The 18,678-nt window shown below is 43.0% G+C and overlaps 1 protein-coding gene across 1 annotated transcript in view; it reads right to left on the minus strand.

Annotated features, from left to right (window-relative positions):
* Positions 1-1,034: 1,034 nt before the first annotated feature.
* LOC126523499 (mitogen-activated protein kinase kinase kinase 7-like) overlaps positions 1,035-18,678 on the minus strand; it is a 131,343-nt gene continuing 113,699 nt past the window's right edge. The window contains exon 16 of the mRNA XM_050172105.3: positions 1,035-17,858. Within this exon, the coding sequence (XP_050028062.2) occupies positions 17,712-17,858 (147 nt within the window). The 3' untranslated portion in view covers positions 1,035-17,711. The remainder of the gene's footprint in view (positions 17,859-18,678) is intronic.

An 18,678-nucleotide genomic window follows, 5' to 3' on the forward strand; every position in this document is an offset into this window, starting at 1 on the left:
TCTGTTCAAGTATGCTGCAATGGTTTCTGTTCATCAAAAGTACTCGGTACGTAAATTAGACGTTAATGCGCTATCCACACAGTTCTGCACATTGAGTGCTCTGCATTTTCTCTATCACGCATCGCTTTAAATTGATCATACAGGAATCCCTGTTATGGTCTGAAAAAGAGACCGGCACTATTCTAATTAAATAACAGTGACACTGCCCCAACTCTGACGGAAAATATGAAATATCACTTCCCCAAATGTTCACCACCAAAGTGCTAACAAGTTGGCCAGAACTAATCATGAGCAAAAAATTACGGCAGAACTCATTTCATGATAACTATCAAAGGTAATGCAAATAGTACTTGAGCAATGTAGCAACAGACCATGTTCCTGAAGTGACGTTAATTTAACAGGTGTAGTTGCAATTCTGAAACTTTTGTTGCTTCGGCTGTATGCCACATACTCCGATATCGTCCTGCTTTGCTATGGCATTCGCTTGCTAAGGTCACCCACGAGCATGGCGGCATGACGACTGTATGATGCCGATGAGGTGACGATGGAATGACGAATAAGGAATGATATCAATGGGATGACAAAGGTGGTATAAGGCCAATGGTACGATGACAATGAGATGTCGATTTGTAAATTATGACGATAGTGTAACAACAACAGCATGACAACGACATGAAGACAATAAGATGACTACACCTGTATGACGGAGATGGCATGACAAGGACGGCATGACAACCAGATGAAGCTGGAGTGACAATGCTGACATGAGCACAGTGGCACTATGAATATGACAAGGGATGCATGATCATATCTGTCTGACGACAAGGGTATGACAATGGCAGAATAATCACGCCTGAATGACAGCACGATCACAATAAAATGACCAATAAAACAACCACAACTAGCTAGCTAGCTAGTTAGCAAGATAGATAAATAGATTAGATAGGCTCAAAATGGCTAAAGTAGGCAAAGAATGCTATTTGCATTAAAATTATGTCTTCTTGTCCCATTTCAGTGTAAGGAATCAATCTCAGTTCCAAATTCACAGGTTCTTTATTACAAACAGCAGGGACAACTGAAGTGCAATTCAACATTCAGTGAAAGAGCCCCCTACTAGTGTCATAAACAAACAGTGCTAAGGGCTAGCTGGCCTGGAGGCTAAACACAAGAGAGTGATTCATATTGCATGGAATTTTAGACAACTGTCTATATACGACTTCACAGAAGTTAGGGGAAACAGGCAAGCCCTTCTGCTAGGCAATACCACAGGTGTTTTAGCAATAGCTGTCTGCAATTATTGAATGAATTTCACTGAACAAGGTTCATATGGATGATGGACATAATGAAACAATCTGATAATTGAAATATTATTGTCACCTGATCTTCTCTAACTAGCTTAGCAATAATTAAAGTAGGGAACACATTATGATTGTAGGATTGAAGTCGACCAGTATGTGAAGTGTAACCCTTTGCTAGCAGCTTTGTGCCTAGCACTAGTTTCGAAAAATATGGATTTATAATGCGTGTCCAAATACCCTAAGATTCAAGTTAATTTGCTACCGCATTGCAGGCAAATGAAATCCAGAAGTGTTTGCTGGAACAGCAATGTCCTTTGCCACACATTGCGAGCCCATATTTCTCAAAATAAGTGTTAGGCATGATTTCTGGCAAATGGTTATGATTTCCATACTACCACACTTCAATTCCGCAATTACAACATGCTTCCTAATGCCGTTACTTAAAAGGCTAATTGATGAAAATTTGTTAAACAGTGATTTATGTTCACCACTGCTATGTACCTCATTCGTCAAAATTTATAACCTTTTTCTTCTAATTTTTTAAACCTCTTACAATAAAATATTCAGACAGTAATTACTGAAACACCTTGTAAGACCAAGCATCAACTCCTTATCTATACATGCTACTATTTGCTCATTTGTACTGATCTTTCTAGAGCCCTTGTTGTATAGTTGTGTAGATAACATTCACCAAGCACTTAGAGAATACACAAACATTTACCAATTTGTCAAGCAGCCACTGATGAGAAAACGTCACTCAACACAAACACAGGGATGCATCAAGGCAAGTACTTCAACTGGAAAGAATAAAGAAGTTGCAACCCTAGCAGCATGCAAAAAAAAGGATGATTTAATTATGTGTTTCAGCTAGTTGTGACTTGATCGTGAACAGTGACAGCTGTATCACATAGGCATCTTCAATTTTGATATCGATATTTGGACTTGATGGTTAAGCATATTGAACTGCGCAATAGCAGGAAGAAAACAGATGGATGTTGTCCTTTTTTTTTTCTGTCCTCATCCAAACGAGGTTGCACTCGACAAACTCAACAATTAGGCAGAGTGGTGCACATACTCCTAATAGACAACTGTTATACAGAAAAAATCATAAGCTTGACAAGTTGCGCAATTGAATGTCGCTGTTATGTGAAGCAGCACCATTTCATAGCAATACACAGCCCAGAATCAGTTCCAAGAAACATGGACACGTAATGTATGAACAACACTGCAAGAATAGTAAAGGTTGCCAGCAATAGATGGCTTACCTCTGCTGTAATGAAAAAAAAAAAAGTGCACATTACATGAATAAATTGAAACAGCGTAGCCAACAAGGAACAGAGAAACAAAAAATGAAAAGTCTGTGACTCACAAATAAATTTTATATAAGAACAACAGCTATCTGGACCCAAGAACCATGACTTTTTTTTCTTTGTTTCCAAGCTCACACCGTGTCTGCATATGTGATTCCGTGAGTATGTTTTTTGACTTTTCTGGCTATTCTGATAACTTCCTAGTACGCAAATCTTATGAAGTAATTAGACTTTGAGATGGGCTTTATCGCCATGCTTTGATGCAACAGTTGGTTGTTTAGTACAGAATAAATAAGAAGTATGCTTCGTCTGCAGCGACGATGAATTGAACAAGCATTATTTTTTTAGTCATAGGACTGGTGCTGCAATTTAAGGTGGCTGAATACCTGCCACATAAACAAAGGAATGTGGAACGTTTACTCTTTGGGCAACAGATTGAACCACCGTTCATTGCACTAAGGAAATTTTAATATTTTGCGTGGCACTGTAGCAGACGATAAGTGCTCATGAATAGAGTCAAACCTTGTCATAACAAAGTCACATCCAACACAAAAGTGTCTTTGTTACACCTAATATACATTATAACTGCAAAAGTCCAATATAATGAATAAAAGAAATATCAGAGAATGTGTTCCATGTGAGGGACACCACAAATTTGATGCCCTTGACGGACCAGTAGATTTTTCTGTCGAGCCAGTCTACAGATTGCTGTACCGAGATGGTGCATACAAGAAAAAAAAATGACAAGCACCCACTTTTTATTGCAATGAGTAAACAAATTTGTGATCACACAGGATCAGCCCATTGGCTTACTGAACACAAACTAGCCAAGCCAAGTTGCTGGCTTATTAATATGAACATGTGCATCTGAAATGTGCTGTCCCAAGTTGCAATTGTCAAGTATGTACTTGCTGCTAGAATACATATTTTGAGCTGTCAGCAAACAAATCTTCATTTTGATGCAATGCGAATTGTCTCAAATTTTTTGTTTCATTATAGCAATGAAGTAATTTGTTATATCTCTATTGTTACAAAAGTACATTTTGACTGTATTCTTGGTGAAAGGCGCTAGTGCTACATCAAGGTATGGTAGTAATGAAAAAAAATAACTGCGAAGTCATGGTACTGCACAAAAAAAAAAACTGAAAAGAGTGAAATGGAAAGCAGAAACAAGCCACTGGTGTGGCCGGAAGTGATGTTTACACAGGCGTTTTTTACAGAGACAACATCCCGTACATTAAGTCACTATTCTTTAAATAAAATACTGTTGCAAATCAAAACTTGCCTGTGCGTCCTTTTTCTTTACATTGTTTGCACTATTATCAACGTTCCTATAGGCTACAGCTGCGGTTGTACAAGGTTTAGTTACTGGGCAAATTAAATTGCGATGTGCCCAGCAAACGCCACAATCAATAACAGATGCTGCGCATCAAGAAAAGGGCACTCAACCAGTCACACACTCCAGCTGTATGAATGCCACTGCGAGTTCAATAGACCATACACAGGCTGGTACTGTGAGAAAGCAGCACAAGACGTACAAAAAGAACTGCCTACATGGTACAAGTAAAGGAGCACTATGGCTGGTTGTGCAGTTTTTCTTTCTAATATGCTAATAAAATATTGTTTTCCTAAATGACTGCATCGGAGCCTATGCATAAGGAATGTATGCTGATAAAAAGAGGCACATATCTACACACCAGCATTTTCAACACTCTATTACAAAACCTTGGTTTTTTTGTTTTACTGCCCATAGCAAGTTGCACTTAACATTATCACTCGGCCACAGTATCTTGTCGATAGCCTCCAAAGTATGACACATGTAATCATGGAAACAAATAGTGAAAGTGTATCATGGGAAGCAACAGCCATCATTTAACGAGTGCATGCTACATGATGGCACGCCATGTTAGAGCAAGCACAGGATGTGTAGCATCTGTGCCTTGCTAGCACAAGTTCATCGACATCACCTGAACAGCAATTAATGAGCTAGAGTATGTTAATGCAAGTACTTTGCCTTACAGTATGTAGAACCCCCCCCCCCCCCCCCCCCTTCTCAATCTGTGCCATTCTGTAGTTGTGCCAATCTTTAGCTTCAACGTTTTGTTACGACACCGTCTTTAGGCACACGATTCCTATCCACAAGAGCTCTTGTGAATGAACAATCAATAATCCTACGAAAGTCGTCAAGAATTGAGCAACTGTCAATGAGAATGCAAAGGAAATTCAACACAATCCAACAAAAAGCACCTGTTGACTATGCTACAAAGCAAAATGAAACTGCTTCCCAGAGGCAGCGGAGGCCAGAAAACCATGTCAGAGCTCCAAGCACTGAGCCATCGCTTGAGCACCAAACTTGAAGTGAAGTGCAGCACATGCCTATCCACTGCAGTAGCCCAGTCATTACGGTTTTGTCCTGCTGTGCAGGAGGTTGTGGCACAGTTGACTGTGCCACAACCTCCTGTTGTCACAACAACCTGTTGCCAACAACAACCTGTTGCCACAACAGCCTGTTGTGGCTGTTGCAGCTGCACATTCCCGCCACCGCACGATAAATTGAACAGGAACGAGGCCGTAACATTACGCTTACTCCAGACACACACCTATCCTAGCCCCGCTATCTTACATCACTGCTATCCGAGTTTGTACCCAACAGACGCGTGTAAAACATGCGGACACAGAGCAACGCTGCGACACATGCTCTGGGAGTGTGCCGGCAATAACGGTAATCAAAGCAGCTCCGTTGGCGACGCGTCCAGAATCGCGGCTGTTGCCAGAGTAGGAGAAGGCTCGAGCTCCGTTCTTCCCGACGCCGCCCCGGATGCGGGAGCCGCGGGGGACCTTCTCCGTAGGCGTCGCCGCCGCTGGGAGGCGGCTATCAGAAGTTCAGAGCTGGCAGACCAGCTCTGGGCCGTCCGGCAAGCCAAAGATGCCGCTCGAGTCCAAGAACTTCGAGCCGTCACCTGAGGCCACGACATCAAGAACTGCCGGACTATTCTTTACTAAAGTTTCTTCTTCTTCTTCTTCTTCTTCTTCGTGCACGTTGGTTAAAGTGCATGTTAAAAAATGCCAGGTGGTCGAAATCAATTGGGAGCCCTCTACCACACTGTTACTCGTAGCCTAATGTGCAGTTTCGAGACAATAAAGGCACCGACAACCAATTTTTGTGATACCCTTTCTTTTTTTTTTTTAATGAAACCGAAAGCATACGGTTCATAGTGTACAACCTTGCAATGGTAATGCAGGATACATATCCATGGAAAATTTTTCTGATCAGAACATTCGTATCTGCAGTTGTGATCTTGATCATGAAGTGTCAATCGTGATCATGAAGTCGTATGCTGGAAACGCCGACAGGTGAGTGCCACAGCGATTGTACGCTGGCATTGGTGGGAAGCAGTAAGATATGCCAGTACAGTGCTATTCATGTGGTGCTGGTGCCCATTTACAACACAATTTGGTGAGTTAGCTCACCACAAAGCTCTGGGCACTCGCTCACAAACTTGTGTGCATACCACAGCACTCTTGTGCATTGCCATGCAATGGGAAATGCCACGACCTTGTCGTTCCACTCATTGGCGCAAAGGCAGAACCGCTTGTTAGGCAGAACCATTGATGCCGTGGCCTTTTTTTAGCTTGCAATATACATGCACAAGACACCTGCAATTTTTAACAGTAAGTATGGTGCACTTAATAACAGCCGACTTACTGCTTCCATCTCTAATACAAGGTGTCACCACTGGTTCACACCACATACCATTCTAAGAGACTTCTGTGCCAACTTAAAATTATAATTCCTGCTTTAATCGCAAACAGCATGCTCAATTCTATCACATAATGTTTTTGTTTTTTTCTACAAGCATCTCATAATACATTCTGGGTGGTTATTGGTCCATTTAGGCCTCGCAATGTATTATTAATACGGGGCCGTCAGGAACTGTACAGCATGTGAATGTATTTTTTCAGAGGCCACAGCAAACGGTAAGCCCATGCAGTATCTGGCAAGAGACGGAGCTTATCATCAAGCAGAAGTGGTTGATTTCATAATGGGTCTGTCTTGGTGGGGAAGACGAAGTGGTGATTACACTTGGTGACGAGGAAGGACAATGACAGCAGTTACAAATTGGAGGGGAAACAATCATACTGAGACAGCAAGGACAAGATATTGAGAACAAACTAAGGCAATGAGAGAAACAGAAGTCAAAATAGAATATTAACTCTCTCAGGGCCGATTTTTTTTCACCATATGTGACCGCCAAGGGTCGATTTTTTTAATTGCAGACTCTAATTCTTCTGAGGGACCTATGTTGAAAAAAATTTACCATAATTTTTCTAGGGTGACCATAAAATGAGAAAAAATATCTTGCGTTGGTATATATGTACTTATATTCAAGAACAACAACAATAAAAAAGAAAATAAACTTATAAGAATTAAAAATTTGATGCATTGTTCTAGTTCAAGGTTTAGAAAATGCGCACATGAGAATATTTGGCATGTCTCAAATGTTCCTGCTCTTACACTAATATTTACATCCATAGCCTAATCGAACTGCGTAGGTGAGCGCACCCAAGAAAGCTATGTGGTTGTGTGCCCGTCAAAAAAGCATAACGTATGGACAAAGATCTGCTAACCTTCATCTTATCGCCAATCTGAGGCAAATAGATATCGCGAGTCTCCCAAAAGAAAAGAAAAGAAAAGGAAACGCATGCACGGTGGCATCCTTCCTATGCTCACCCCTGTGAGCACTAAACGAGCGAGAAACAGGCGGCCATTCTTCAAGCGATAGTAACGAGATAGGCATCAGTTTTGCGAGCGCAAGAAGCCGAAACCGCCTGCGGAACAAAGCCCAAATCGTTGCCCGCCCGCCCCCACGCCAATGCGCGAGCGGTAGTACATAGACGCGCCGGAGCAAACTAGCTCTGAAACAAACCATGCAATGAAAACCGAGAGAGGGAGGCGCGAGAAAATTCCCTGTACTCCCACATAGTGGCAGCACATGCCAGGAAAGAAAAAATTAGGAAATTGGTGCGCTTTTTAAACATACAGACGGCGCCGTAAATATACAGCATCGACCATTTTGGACTTGTTCGCGGCGCCGTATATTTACGTCATTGACCCTGAAAGGGTTAAGCAGACGACAAACAAGGGCCCTTGTGTTTGCCGACTGTTTTCACGTCCTGTCGTTTGTTTTACTCCGCACAAGGTATGCATCAAGCAGCCTAAATTATCATGCCATTAAGAGCATTATCAATTGTGATGCACAATATCCTCCTCAGTGGGAGAACAGATGGCTGCGGGAATAGTATGTACATTTGGCCAATAAAGTTTACGAGATGCGGGTTACACCACGTGTGAATTTGTGCTCTTTATGGCACGGCGCTTTCACTTTACTGGGTCAATGTGTAAGTCACAAAACAGACAACAAATTGAAACTTTGAATTTGAGGCTACAGGCCCAGGCATCATGGGAACTCAGCTTTTTTGACAAATCCCATGACCCGTAAGCTTTCGTGGTTGACTGTGGCAGTCAGTGCCCTTGCATGTGCAACAGAACACAATCACCTGAAGGCAACTAGGATCTCATAGTGTCTCGGCTTTAGAAGAGCAGTAAAATTTGTAAAATTCGAAACAGGACAGCGCGGTTTTGATGGGGACAAGCAGAGAGAAACGACACTGTAGCGCTCGTCCGTGTCGTTTCTCCCTGCTTGTCCCCATCAAAACCGCGCTGTTCTGTTTCAAATATGGCTTACCAACTCACCCAAACATCCGTTTTAATAAAATTTGTGAAGTCATACGTAAGGTACAAAAATCAGCAAGTAAAACATGTGCAGTGTTAGGCTTCAATGGATGTGAACACAAAGGTGATGTGGAAAATGAAAAAAACTATCGAAAAGAAATTGATGCTGACAAGCAAAACTTTAAGCTACATCGAACCTCAATATAAGTCCCATCCAACACAAAAATATCATCGTTATAATATTACGTATTTGTTATAAGCTCGCACACCGATATTGGCGAGACAAAGTTTTGCAATCGAGTCAAAGCAAAGGAAATGGAAGCATAATGGCTCTGATGGGTCATCAAAAATATGACTGATGGCCTGTTGGTGTCTTGGTGTGCCTATAAATAGCTCATGAAAAACCCTAGATTACAGAAATCCTTTGCACCAACGTTAATAAGCAACCACGCAACCGGTGTTATCATTCTCTGCTGCGGGCCAGCAAAGCCAAGCCCTTGGCCAAGATGCGCATGCATGTCCCGAATGTGCCATTCAAGTTTTTGAGTATTAGACAGTATTGCTACCACATTATATATTTTGAGCTGTACGAAGATTTGAGCTGTACCAAGGGGGGCCCGAGTGGGCCAAGGCCCCCCGAAATTAAGCGGCATGTTGTACGGGACTGGCAGCCATGCATCATTACGCAACTTCCCAAATAACAATATGAGTCGTTTTTTGGCATAGACTTTCCTACAATGTACTAGAGGGAACTCTGGCACTTCAATTGTTGAGCCAACATGAAAATGATGGAAAGTACATGGATTTGTCTGGTCTTCGTGCTTGTGGATTCGTTTATTATGCTCGGTATGCCTTCATTGTTGTAAATTTCAGAGCAATGTATACATTTCTAAGTGCAGAAGACGCTGCAAACACAAATAATTGCTACTAATTACAACGGTTCAGCTTGTCGAGGTGGCCAAATCGAAACGTGCCTAGCGTCTCAAGGGATTGGCGGGCCCGCAATAAATTCATAAGGGTGTTATATGTCACCTGTCGATGTATGCATCCGTTGCTTAGTGGTTTCAATATGAGGCCTCTGTGCCAGAGATTCTGTGTTCAATTTCTGCGGTCTGACAATTTTAATAATGTTTATTTAATTATTTAATGCACAGTACATTGTTGAAAATTACAAGTTTACAAAGTCACAAAGCCACTTGAAGCCGGAAGAACCAAGTTTAGGTAAATCCATGCACTTCCCATAATTCCCATGCTGGCTCAACTGCTCCCATTGCAGCTCCCGTAGACGCTAGCGCTGGAGTTCCCTCTACTATTTGTTGTATGAAACTCTATGGGCTTTGGCACCTCACTTGGTAGAACAGTAAACGAGGGATCCAAAAGAACTGCGATTGTTCCACAAATATATCTTTCACTATAATTCTTACAGTGCTCATTAAAAAAACACCACTAGGAATCTTCATTTTATGCTTTTGCTTGTTTACTTGTTCTTGGCTGTGTCCTTTCTGCACGAGTCAATTTCATGTGGTTCCTGGTTTGCCAAGTAAAGGAGAGGTGTATATTACAGGCGTACTCATGACATACACCTTATTTCATTTCTCTTTTGTGGGTTTACGTGCTTTTATAGCAAATGGTGGGAATTATTAACGTTTGTACTACGTAGTAAAAGTAGACCCGCCCCTCATCTGCGCAGAAACATTACCTCGGGGGTTGGGGTTGCCCTCACACGCCCCCCCGCCTCTGAAAAAAAATCCTGGGTACATGGCTGCCTCTTGCATTTCACATTTCCAGCTTTTTTTTACACCGGTTGAGTAATGAATGAAATAAAGTGTATCCTACCAAGTTTTAGATTTACCAAGCTATAGCCAAGAATTTGTTATATCCGTGTTTGTGACGTCAAAGTATGACTGTCACCATGATTTGATATGTACAGCAGCTGGCAGTTCTTTCACCACCCTGTGTTGACCATGGTCTCTCGACTCAAGTGCCAGTTATGATGCTTGAGCGAAACCCTAGCGATTCAAGAAGTTTTATGCAATGAAAGCGCACACAGAAGCCTAACAATTTACAGATGATCTTGCAATCATGAATTCACTCACGACGAAACAAAAGTATTACAACTGTGGCCAAACTGCATCCCAGTGCCCTCTGGCAGCCTTGAGGGAAGGCTAGAAATTGTATCGCACATGCTAACTGGCCGGTGTTGATAGCCAGTCTACCTCTTGAGCCGTTTTTTTTATCCATGGATCAGAGTGCCATTTGCAGTTTCTGTGGCTGAAAGCTCGCTAATGTGGTGGAACTGATAGCAGTTACACGCACCTGTGTCACTGGGGTGTGTGTAGCCTGTGCAAACTGAAGAAACGGCTAGTCCATCAGCTCCATCACGCTGACGAGTGTGATGGAGTGTCATTTGCAGCCGCAGAAGCTGCAAATGCCATGCCAATCTATGGGTAAAAAAAAAAAACAGCTTGAGAGGTATGAACCGGCTATCAATGCCAGCCAGTGGCACTGAGATGCAGTTTGGTCATAGCTCCTGCATACCAATTACTTTTGTCCGCAGCTGTACATCAAGGCACAAGACATTTGTAGCTTACCACCAAGTGATTGCCTGGGAGAAGCTCACACCTGTCCAGAAGCATGTAAAATGTCCAATGACAAAGGGCATCATTTACACCGAGAAAAGCACAGGGTGACTAATCACATAACCGTAATACACAGCTCAACTTCAAATGTTCACTGCTTTGAAAAAACAAGAGCAACACTCGTGAAGGGAAAAAAAATGGAAGAGACAACCAACCGACTGAAGTGTAACACGACTAACATTCTTGCTATGCAGAGCTGACATCAACTTCAAAAACAGCCTCATGCAGAGGTCACAAGAAAGCCCAAATTTTACTGCATCACATGATCAGTGCACAAACGTACTTTACTATCCTCGTTGAACATTCTTGGTTGATTCTGCACCCTAAAAATTGTCACATGTTGATTTGCTAATAGCTCCAAACAATGGCATGCCTCTTTTTAATATCTATAAATCTATCACTTTAATTGTCACCTCAAGAGACAAAACTACATTGATAAAGTCAGTGGAATTAAATATATACACACAGTACAAGTTTGATGCAAATCAGTCAGCTAAAAATTTTTTTCTTAATTGTAAATGCTTCCTAAATTCAAGCATACAAACTGCTGGGCCAGCGAACTCTGAAGCGTACTCAAGTTTGCAGAGCAAAAGACCGCAGGAAGCACAGTGACTATAGGAAAATTTGATGACATTCATTTTTTTTTTAATGCGGAGGGTTTTCTTTGTTTCTGTCACCCGTTTTCATGCTTGGACTCTCGTGTAACTGAGAAACAGGGCGTGTTTGTTGCTGGATGCTAACTTTTGCTGTTTGAAAGGCACGCACTGTCGCATGAGAACTTCGCGACATCTGAAGGCTAGACGCTGTGGTTGGAGATAGCACTTCGTCGTGTTTCTCTGCCATCCGGTGCGATGATTGCGGGACACATTAGTTGCCAAAAATCCGCGCTAATTTCTTGCCGAGACGTGATGTTTCATCTTGCCAGTTCACCACAGCTTCACTTTGACCAACTTCACAGTGCGTTGCATGATTGTAAAGCGAATGGTTGGAGTATCTGGCCTCCATGGATAAAATGACTCGAGAAGCAAAGCTGCACAACTGCTGTCATGGCATCCTCATCGCCATTCGGTTCTCATCATGCTGTCGCACCGTCATCACTTATATCGTCATCACAAATTTATGCAGCTGCAGTTGTCACACTGTCATGCCATCTATGTTGACGATAATTTATGTCATCCTTAAACACTGTTATTGATATCAGCAATGCACGTCGAAAGTACAGCTGGTGGGTCCATTTTAATACTGCATTTTGCACTAGCTATTCCCTTTACTTTGACATCATCTTCGATGGTCTCTGCAACAATATTTTTTAGAGCGCGGCTCTTAGACACCCATTCCTGCAGGGGGTGTTGGTGTCCTCGTAACCGAGCACAGTGAAGGATGAAGCAGCGAATGCAGAGCGCGAGGAGGAAAGCAGAGGAGGAGGGTATGGCGAAAGCATGAGCAGAGAAGCGTAGTGCTGTGCAAGATGGGTTTTGGGGCGACGATGGCTATAAGACGGCACCAGAGAAGCGCACATCGTACATTCACTGATGACATCACCGGTACCATATATGGCAACAAAACGCTGCATGAGTGGAGGTGTGTCTGTGGCAGCTGCTGTGAATCGCACCCAAACGTCACCCATGCGTTGCCTCTCGTGATCTTCTGATTGGCAAGGCAGTCGCGACACACTTCACTCCATTTGCAACATGCCGCATGAGACAGATTGTCTGCGCCAAGCAATATATCGCGAAATGAAAAGACGTATACACCATTAGGGAGTATCGTAATCGTCGGCGAATTTTCTTTACAGCTTTTAATTTCATGCATACACGGTAACAAACAACAAAACATTATCTGTAAGCCAGTATTGTGTCCTGACCCTACTCATTCTTTGTTCAGTCTTCTGCACTGCACGCTCGAGAATGTGCCTGACAGTCATGTTTCCTGTCAATGTAACGTACAGAAAACACTTAATTGTAGGGGTGTATGAAAACTGAATAGTAGATTTTGCATCAAATGTTGAATTGAACCAAAAAAGAAAAGCTGAATATAGAATTGAAAATAACGTTTATCACAAAATTTAATGCTTAGAAATTTTGGTCAAGAAAACGCGGTGCGGTAGATGCTTGCAAGTCTCCAAGCATTGCATAAAAAGGATGTAGTAAACTAGTAAACTATCAGTAATTGAGGTACATAGAAATCAAAATGTACATTACAGTCTACTCTTTTCAAAAGAACTCCAAATTAGCATGCCAGCACTGATTACAGGTCAGTTCTAGTATATCAAAATCTGAAAAGTATTTTACCAATAGAATGTCTGTTGAATAGCATAAAGTGTTTTTTTCCCTCTGAAGCTGAAGAATTACAGTGACGTTGTGTTCTACTGAATACCAATGACATTCTCAGTTTAATAATGAAGCTGTATTTTATAGACATGCTCAGTTTAATAGTGAACCTGTATTTTATGACTATATTTTAGTGCATCTAAAGTTTTGCTTTTCAAGATTTTCTCCAAAACACAGAAGGGCTTTCGCATCTTTCTGGCAGGTGGGCTAAAAGTAAGACCGACCAATGAAAGCACGGACCTCGCATCACATGACTCAATCCCCCACTCCATGCACAGCCATCATTGGCGCTGCGCAAGTCAACGGAGGTCGCAGTTTTCGTAGTCAAGTCATGTGCAATTAGTCACTTGTCAAAGATCCTGAAATCTGGAGTCACACCGCTGTGTCGAGCACAAGGGGCTCCACTCGAATATTATGTGGCATGCGGCACTGTGTGGATGTCTACACCAGATATACCAAATATTTGCAAGATCAAAGTGTAGATATTCAATTTGCAAATAGAATTATTGAAATGTTTGCAATTTGATTCAATACAGTGATATTTGAGTATTATCGGAGCTGGTATTGCAGCCCCAATTGCAGCTCAGTTTTGATAAGAAGGCCTGGAAAAACAACTTTAATTAATACGATTCTACTTAACACATCATGTTAACTAGTTATCCTCAATGATGCTGATGCAACCCGTATTGAATTACATGGGCTTGAACACTATGTTTCCTTAGGGCAAGGCATACTGTACTTTGCAACTGTGAGCCACACACTAAGATGATGAAAAAAACTCTGCTATGGCACAGCTTTTAGAAACTTCTGAGGTCGTCTGTATTGCATGGGTGGGCGTGGGCTCAAATCCTGACAGCGGCGGCCGCAATTCGATGAGGCGAAACGCAAAAGCGCCTGTATACCGTGCATTGGGAGCACGTCAAAGAAGCCCAGGTGGTCAAAATTGATGCGGAGTCCTTCACTACGGCATGCCTCATAATCATATTGTGGTTTTGGCACGTAAAAACCTAGAATGTAACTAACTCTTTTTTGTATTGCATGTTGTGATGGTTAAAAGCAAACAGTACTCTTTTCTAGACACAGCAACATAATGTCGTAATGTAATTTGTACTAAGACATATCACACACAGTACTACAACATTACATGCAGCACAAGGCATGCGACACATTGCAAAACCTGAATTACGAGTAGTGCACATTTACCCGAACGAGGGATTCAATGTAACAATGCATTATACTAAAAGATAGAGGAAAACATATACACTAGAAAGCCTAGTACACATCTTCCGCGAGATCTGAAGAATGCAACATAAAAATCCCTCAAAATGTGTTACACGAACATGCTGACTATTTTCATAGAGCAGTCGGATCAAGGCTTCAGCAAAATCATAACCGTGATGGCATATTAGTGACATTCTGCTGTAGCCATTATGCCTGGACAGGTACAATGTGGAGTTGTGTGCGGTCAAATGAGCTTTGGTTGACGTCAATAAAATGACGGCTTTTCCCACAAAGAAAAATCGCACACGCGTGCAATTGTGTGGGTCACATCACAGCTTGCCCACCAATACATTACCTTGCCAGGTGACCGTCAAGCCACAAAGGTTCTCATGTGAAATGCTAGCGCAGCGCGAGCAACATGACGACAGAGAAGAGAACATGGACCTACACAGCGTCGGTGTGCCCATGTTCCGTTCTAGTGTCCTTGTGTTGCTTGCACTACGGCAGTATTCCAGGATGACATACCAACAAGCCTGCATTGTGACACGAGTTGAGCTCATTCTTTTTTCTTTTTTTTTTGCATGTAGATAAAAACTCAATGACAGGCTGATAGAATAATGAGTGAAACAGACAAAAATGGCTAAGCTTCTCGGCCTGCACATCAGGTTGAGGTGAAAAGGCATTGTGGCCGTTACAATGCGTTCACAGCAAAGCAGTCATTGTACCGCTGAAGATGCACCGCCACCTTAGCAAACTGCTGTGAAAAATTGTTAAAACTCAACCCCTTATTAAACATGCTTCTAAGGTGTCCCACAACAGAGCAAGCTAGTGAACAGATAGAAAATGTCACGGTTGTCAATTCCATCGTAAACACAGTAAAATTCCGAGCAAGCACCCCCCCTAAATTGAAAGATAATCCTTGGAAGTCTGTGGAAAAGGAGGGGAGGCCTTGCTTGGCACGAATCGAAATTGAAGGGCCGGTGGCCCCGCATCCAGCAGCCAGCGAGCTAGGCCTATACAGTCTCCCAGCAATCAAAGGCTCACCTGGCTTACTCATTCGCTTCCATTGGCGTTGATAAAATCAAATGTATTGCAGTTTAAGCGTGACATAATAGTGTACACGTTGCGCTGACCAAGATAGGTGCTTTATTACGAGCTGCATGCGGTCGTGTCACAAGCGCCACTGGTCTCCGATTCGACGGCCCAGCAAGCTAGTCCTGCCGGCTCCTAGTCATCGGCAGCTGTCAATGGAGCCAACACTGCAGACATGGCCTAGAAGAAAGACGTCTACACTGCTCCCATAGTCGTGTTTGTACTATTGGCATCTTTTGTTTAAAACAAGAGAGCTCTACAAACACGTTTGTTTTCACTGTATTTGCAAAGTCATTTCGAGCATCCATGCAGGGGCACCGGTTCTGGGTGGAGCTACCTGCCGCTCGCTCGTTTGCCCCATGTGTCTTGAATCGTCGTGTGCGGCAAGCAGGACTTCGGCACGTCGTAACGCAGATCACATGCAAGACCACACCATGTGTCTCGCACTTAACACGTGACACTTCGCACGTTTGACCAAAATGGCGATTGACGAAGGCTATGGCTATGGAGATACCTGGCTATGGTGAACAATCGGGCCTCAGCAGAAGTGTGGCTAAACAATAAATTTCTTTCTCACTAAACTGTGCCATTTTATGCAATTTAATATGCAATTTCATAAAATGTTGACAAAAAATTATAACGAGGTGGTCAGGTGAAAATGCATGAAGTGGTGCACAGGGTGAAGGGAGGGGGCGCTTGCTCGGTAGTTGGCACCAATTTCCGATCACTCGAAAGTGGAGGGGGTGTACTTGCACGGGTAAGGGCGCTTGTTTGGAATTTTAAGGTAAGGGCCTGTGTCTCTGACAAACAGAATCCGATAATAACTGGAACCTTGGACACTGCATTGCAAATATGGTACAAAGGTAACAAAAAACTGGTTGAGAAGAGGTTAGGTAGCCAGTTCCTCAATACCGATACGCTACTCTTTGTATGATGGCCTGACTCAAGGAAAAAATATTTCACGCACATACAGGTTGTACCATTCTGGGGGGCTAGTGCTCACAGGAAAGAAAGGGGGGGGAGTACCTGTGTAATTGTACATGCACAAAAAGTAGGAGACAATGTCTGTTGCCATAGCAACTGATGGAAGTTTCGCCAGGTTTTCCCCGAAGCTTATTTGACAACAGAAAGCATCAGCAAAAAATTTGATGACAGCAATCGAAAGGCCCCAGAATTCACTGGCATCTCCTTTGCCTCCATTACTATCATTTGCACACTTGCCAATCCTGTGGCACGACAAAACAAGCAGACAAGTCAGAATTGTCTGCTTCAAGTCAGTTGGGCACAGGGCCCCCTGTTGCTATGCAGGCATTTATGGCATATGTGCTCTTCCTCACACCTTTATCAGTGCCAGGGGTACTGATACCAAGGAACTTGGCACCAGCACTTATGCAGCAGCTTTACAAACCTTGGAAAAAGTGAGAGCATACATCAAGGAATGTGCATGCTCCCAACCAACGATTGCATAATATGGCAAGCAGCGTGGAAACGGGACAAAGATTGAGGAAACTGATGATGTGGACACTGACTTCCAACTAATGTTTATTAGGCGAAAGGTATAAAAATCAAGGCAAATGCAAAAAAAGACACACACACGCATGTCACAAAATGACCACATGAGTGACGGGGGGTTCCGAGTAGGTGGGATTTATTTGTAATTGCCTTGTTTTCAGCTGCCTAAACATTTAGCTCCCGTGCAGTAGACATTAATTGGATGTAGCCACCCCTGTCGCCTGTTCTTTTAATCTTTTTCCCCGTTTTCACGCTGTTTGCCATATTATTTAGTCGTACCAACAATCTTGGCTAACCACCGTATTGCAGTAACAATTGCCAGTGGCCACTTTGTCCAGCTTCTAGGCCCCCCCCCCGAAACCACCGAGTAACAACAGATAACTCGCCCCATGCTCCGCAGAGTCACTAGTCGATGCTGGTGAGCTAGCCACACAACAACAAGAACATTTAACCCTAACCGTGCCAACCCAGTTACAGCAGCAGATTGCGAAGGCCAACACACACTTCAGTGGCAGCTGGTACTAGATGCGCACTGACAACGTCATTCTCCTGCATTGTGGTGTGTGTGTGTTCTGCTACCGTGGCATGGGCACCATGACCCATTCCTCGTTGCCGCTGCCAGGCTGACTGCCAGGTTGACTGCCACGTTGGTCCTGCCGCTGCTGCTGCTTCAGCAGCTGCAGCTGGTTCTTGAGGCTCTCACGCAGAAGCTTCAGCTGCTCCTGCAGTGGCAGGACATTTTCATTATTATTTTTTTTTTCACAACACTGCAGCGCACGACTGCATACCTTGCCAAATTTACGAATTTATCTTTGTACAAATGGCACAAAGAAAGGCGACAAATATAACTAGAAAAAGAGAGGAGAGGTACCACTAACAACTTCATTTTCTGAAAGCACTGCAAGAACTATATACCCTTCCTCCACCAGCACGAGTGCACTATGCTAATGCCGAAGACGCCTATCACATAACATTGAAAACATCTCCAAAATACCATATCTCAGGAAGATCAGAAATATTGATGTGTCGATAAATTTATGGTAAAACTGTGATGGGGATAAGACAGAGGGAAAATGTACTTAGGTAATACAGTCGAATCTCGTTAATTCAAAACACGCTTAATTTGAATGTTTGGTTTATTCAAGCTGACGCCGTGGTCCCGTCAAAGTTTGTGTATTCCAATGGCCAAAAATGCCCGGTAATTCGAATGTGCAAGCATTTGTGACGGTTAATTTGAACATACTGTGCTCTGACAATGCTCTCACCAGCGCACCAAATCACACGGCGGCACCTCCGACCAGCATTCCTCTGACCCCACCATAGAGGAAGAGCTTAGGAGACTCCTCAACGTCGCTCACGAAGAAACAAAAAAATGTGGCGAGAATTTATGCGCAGGCGTGTGCAGACGCGCATCACCGATTAGTTCTGTTAGTGACAGGTTAGTGACTTCCGTTAGTGTTGCGGCACTGCTATCTACCCCACAGAGTCAATGTACAAAGAACGGCTGAAATTCCTGACACAAAAAGCCTTCGCTGTCCCATT

The sequence above is a fragment of the Dermacentor andersoni genome, chromosome 6, assembly GCF_023375885.2.
Source record: "Dermacentor andersoni chromosome 6, qqDerAnde1_hic_scaffold, whole genome shotgun sequence".
In the NCBI taxonomy this organism is placed as follows: domain Eukaryota; kingdom Metazoa; phylum Arthropoda; class Arachnida; order Ixodida; family Ixodidae; genus Dermacentor; species Dermacentor andersoni.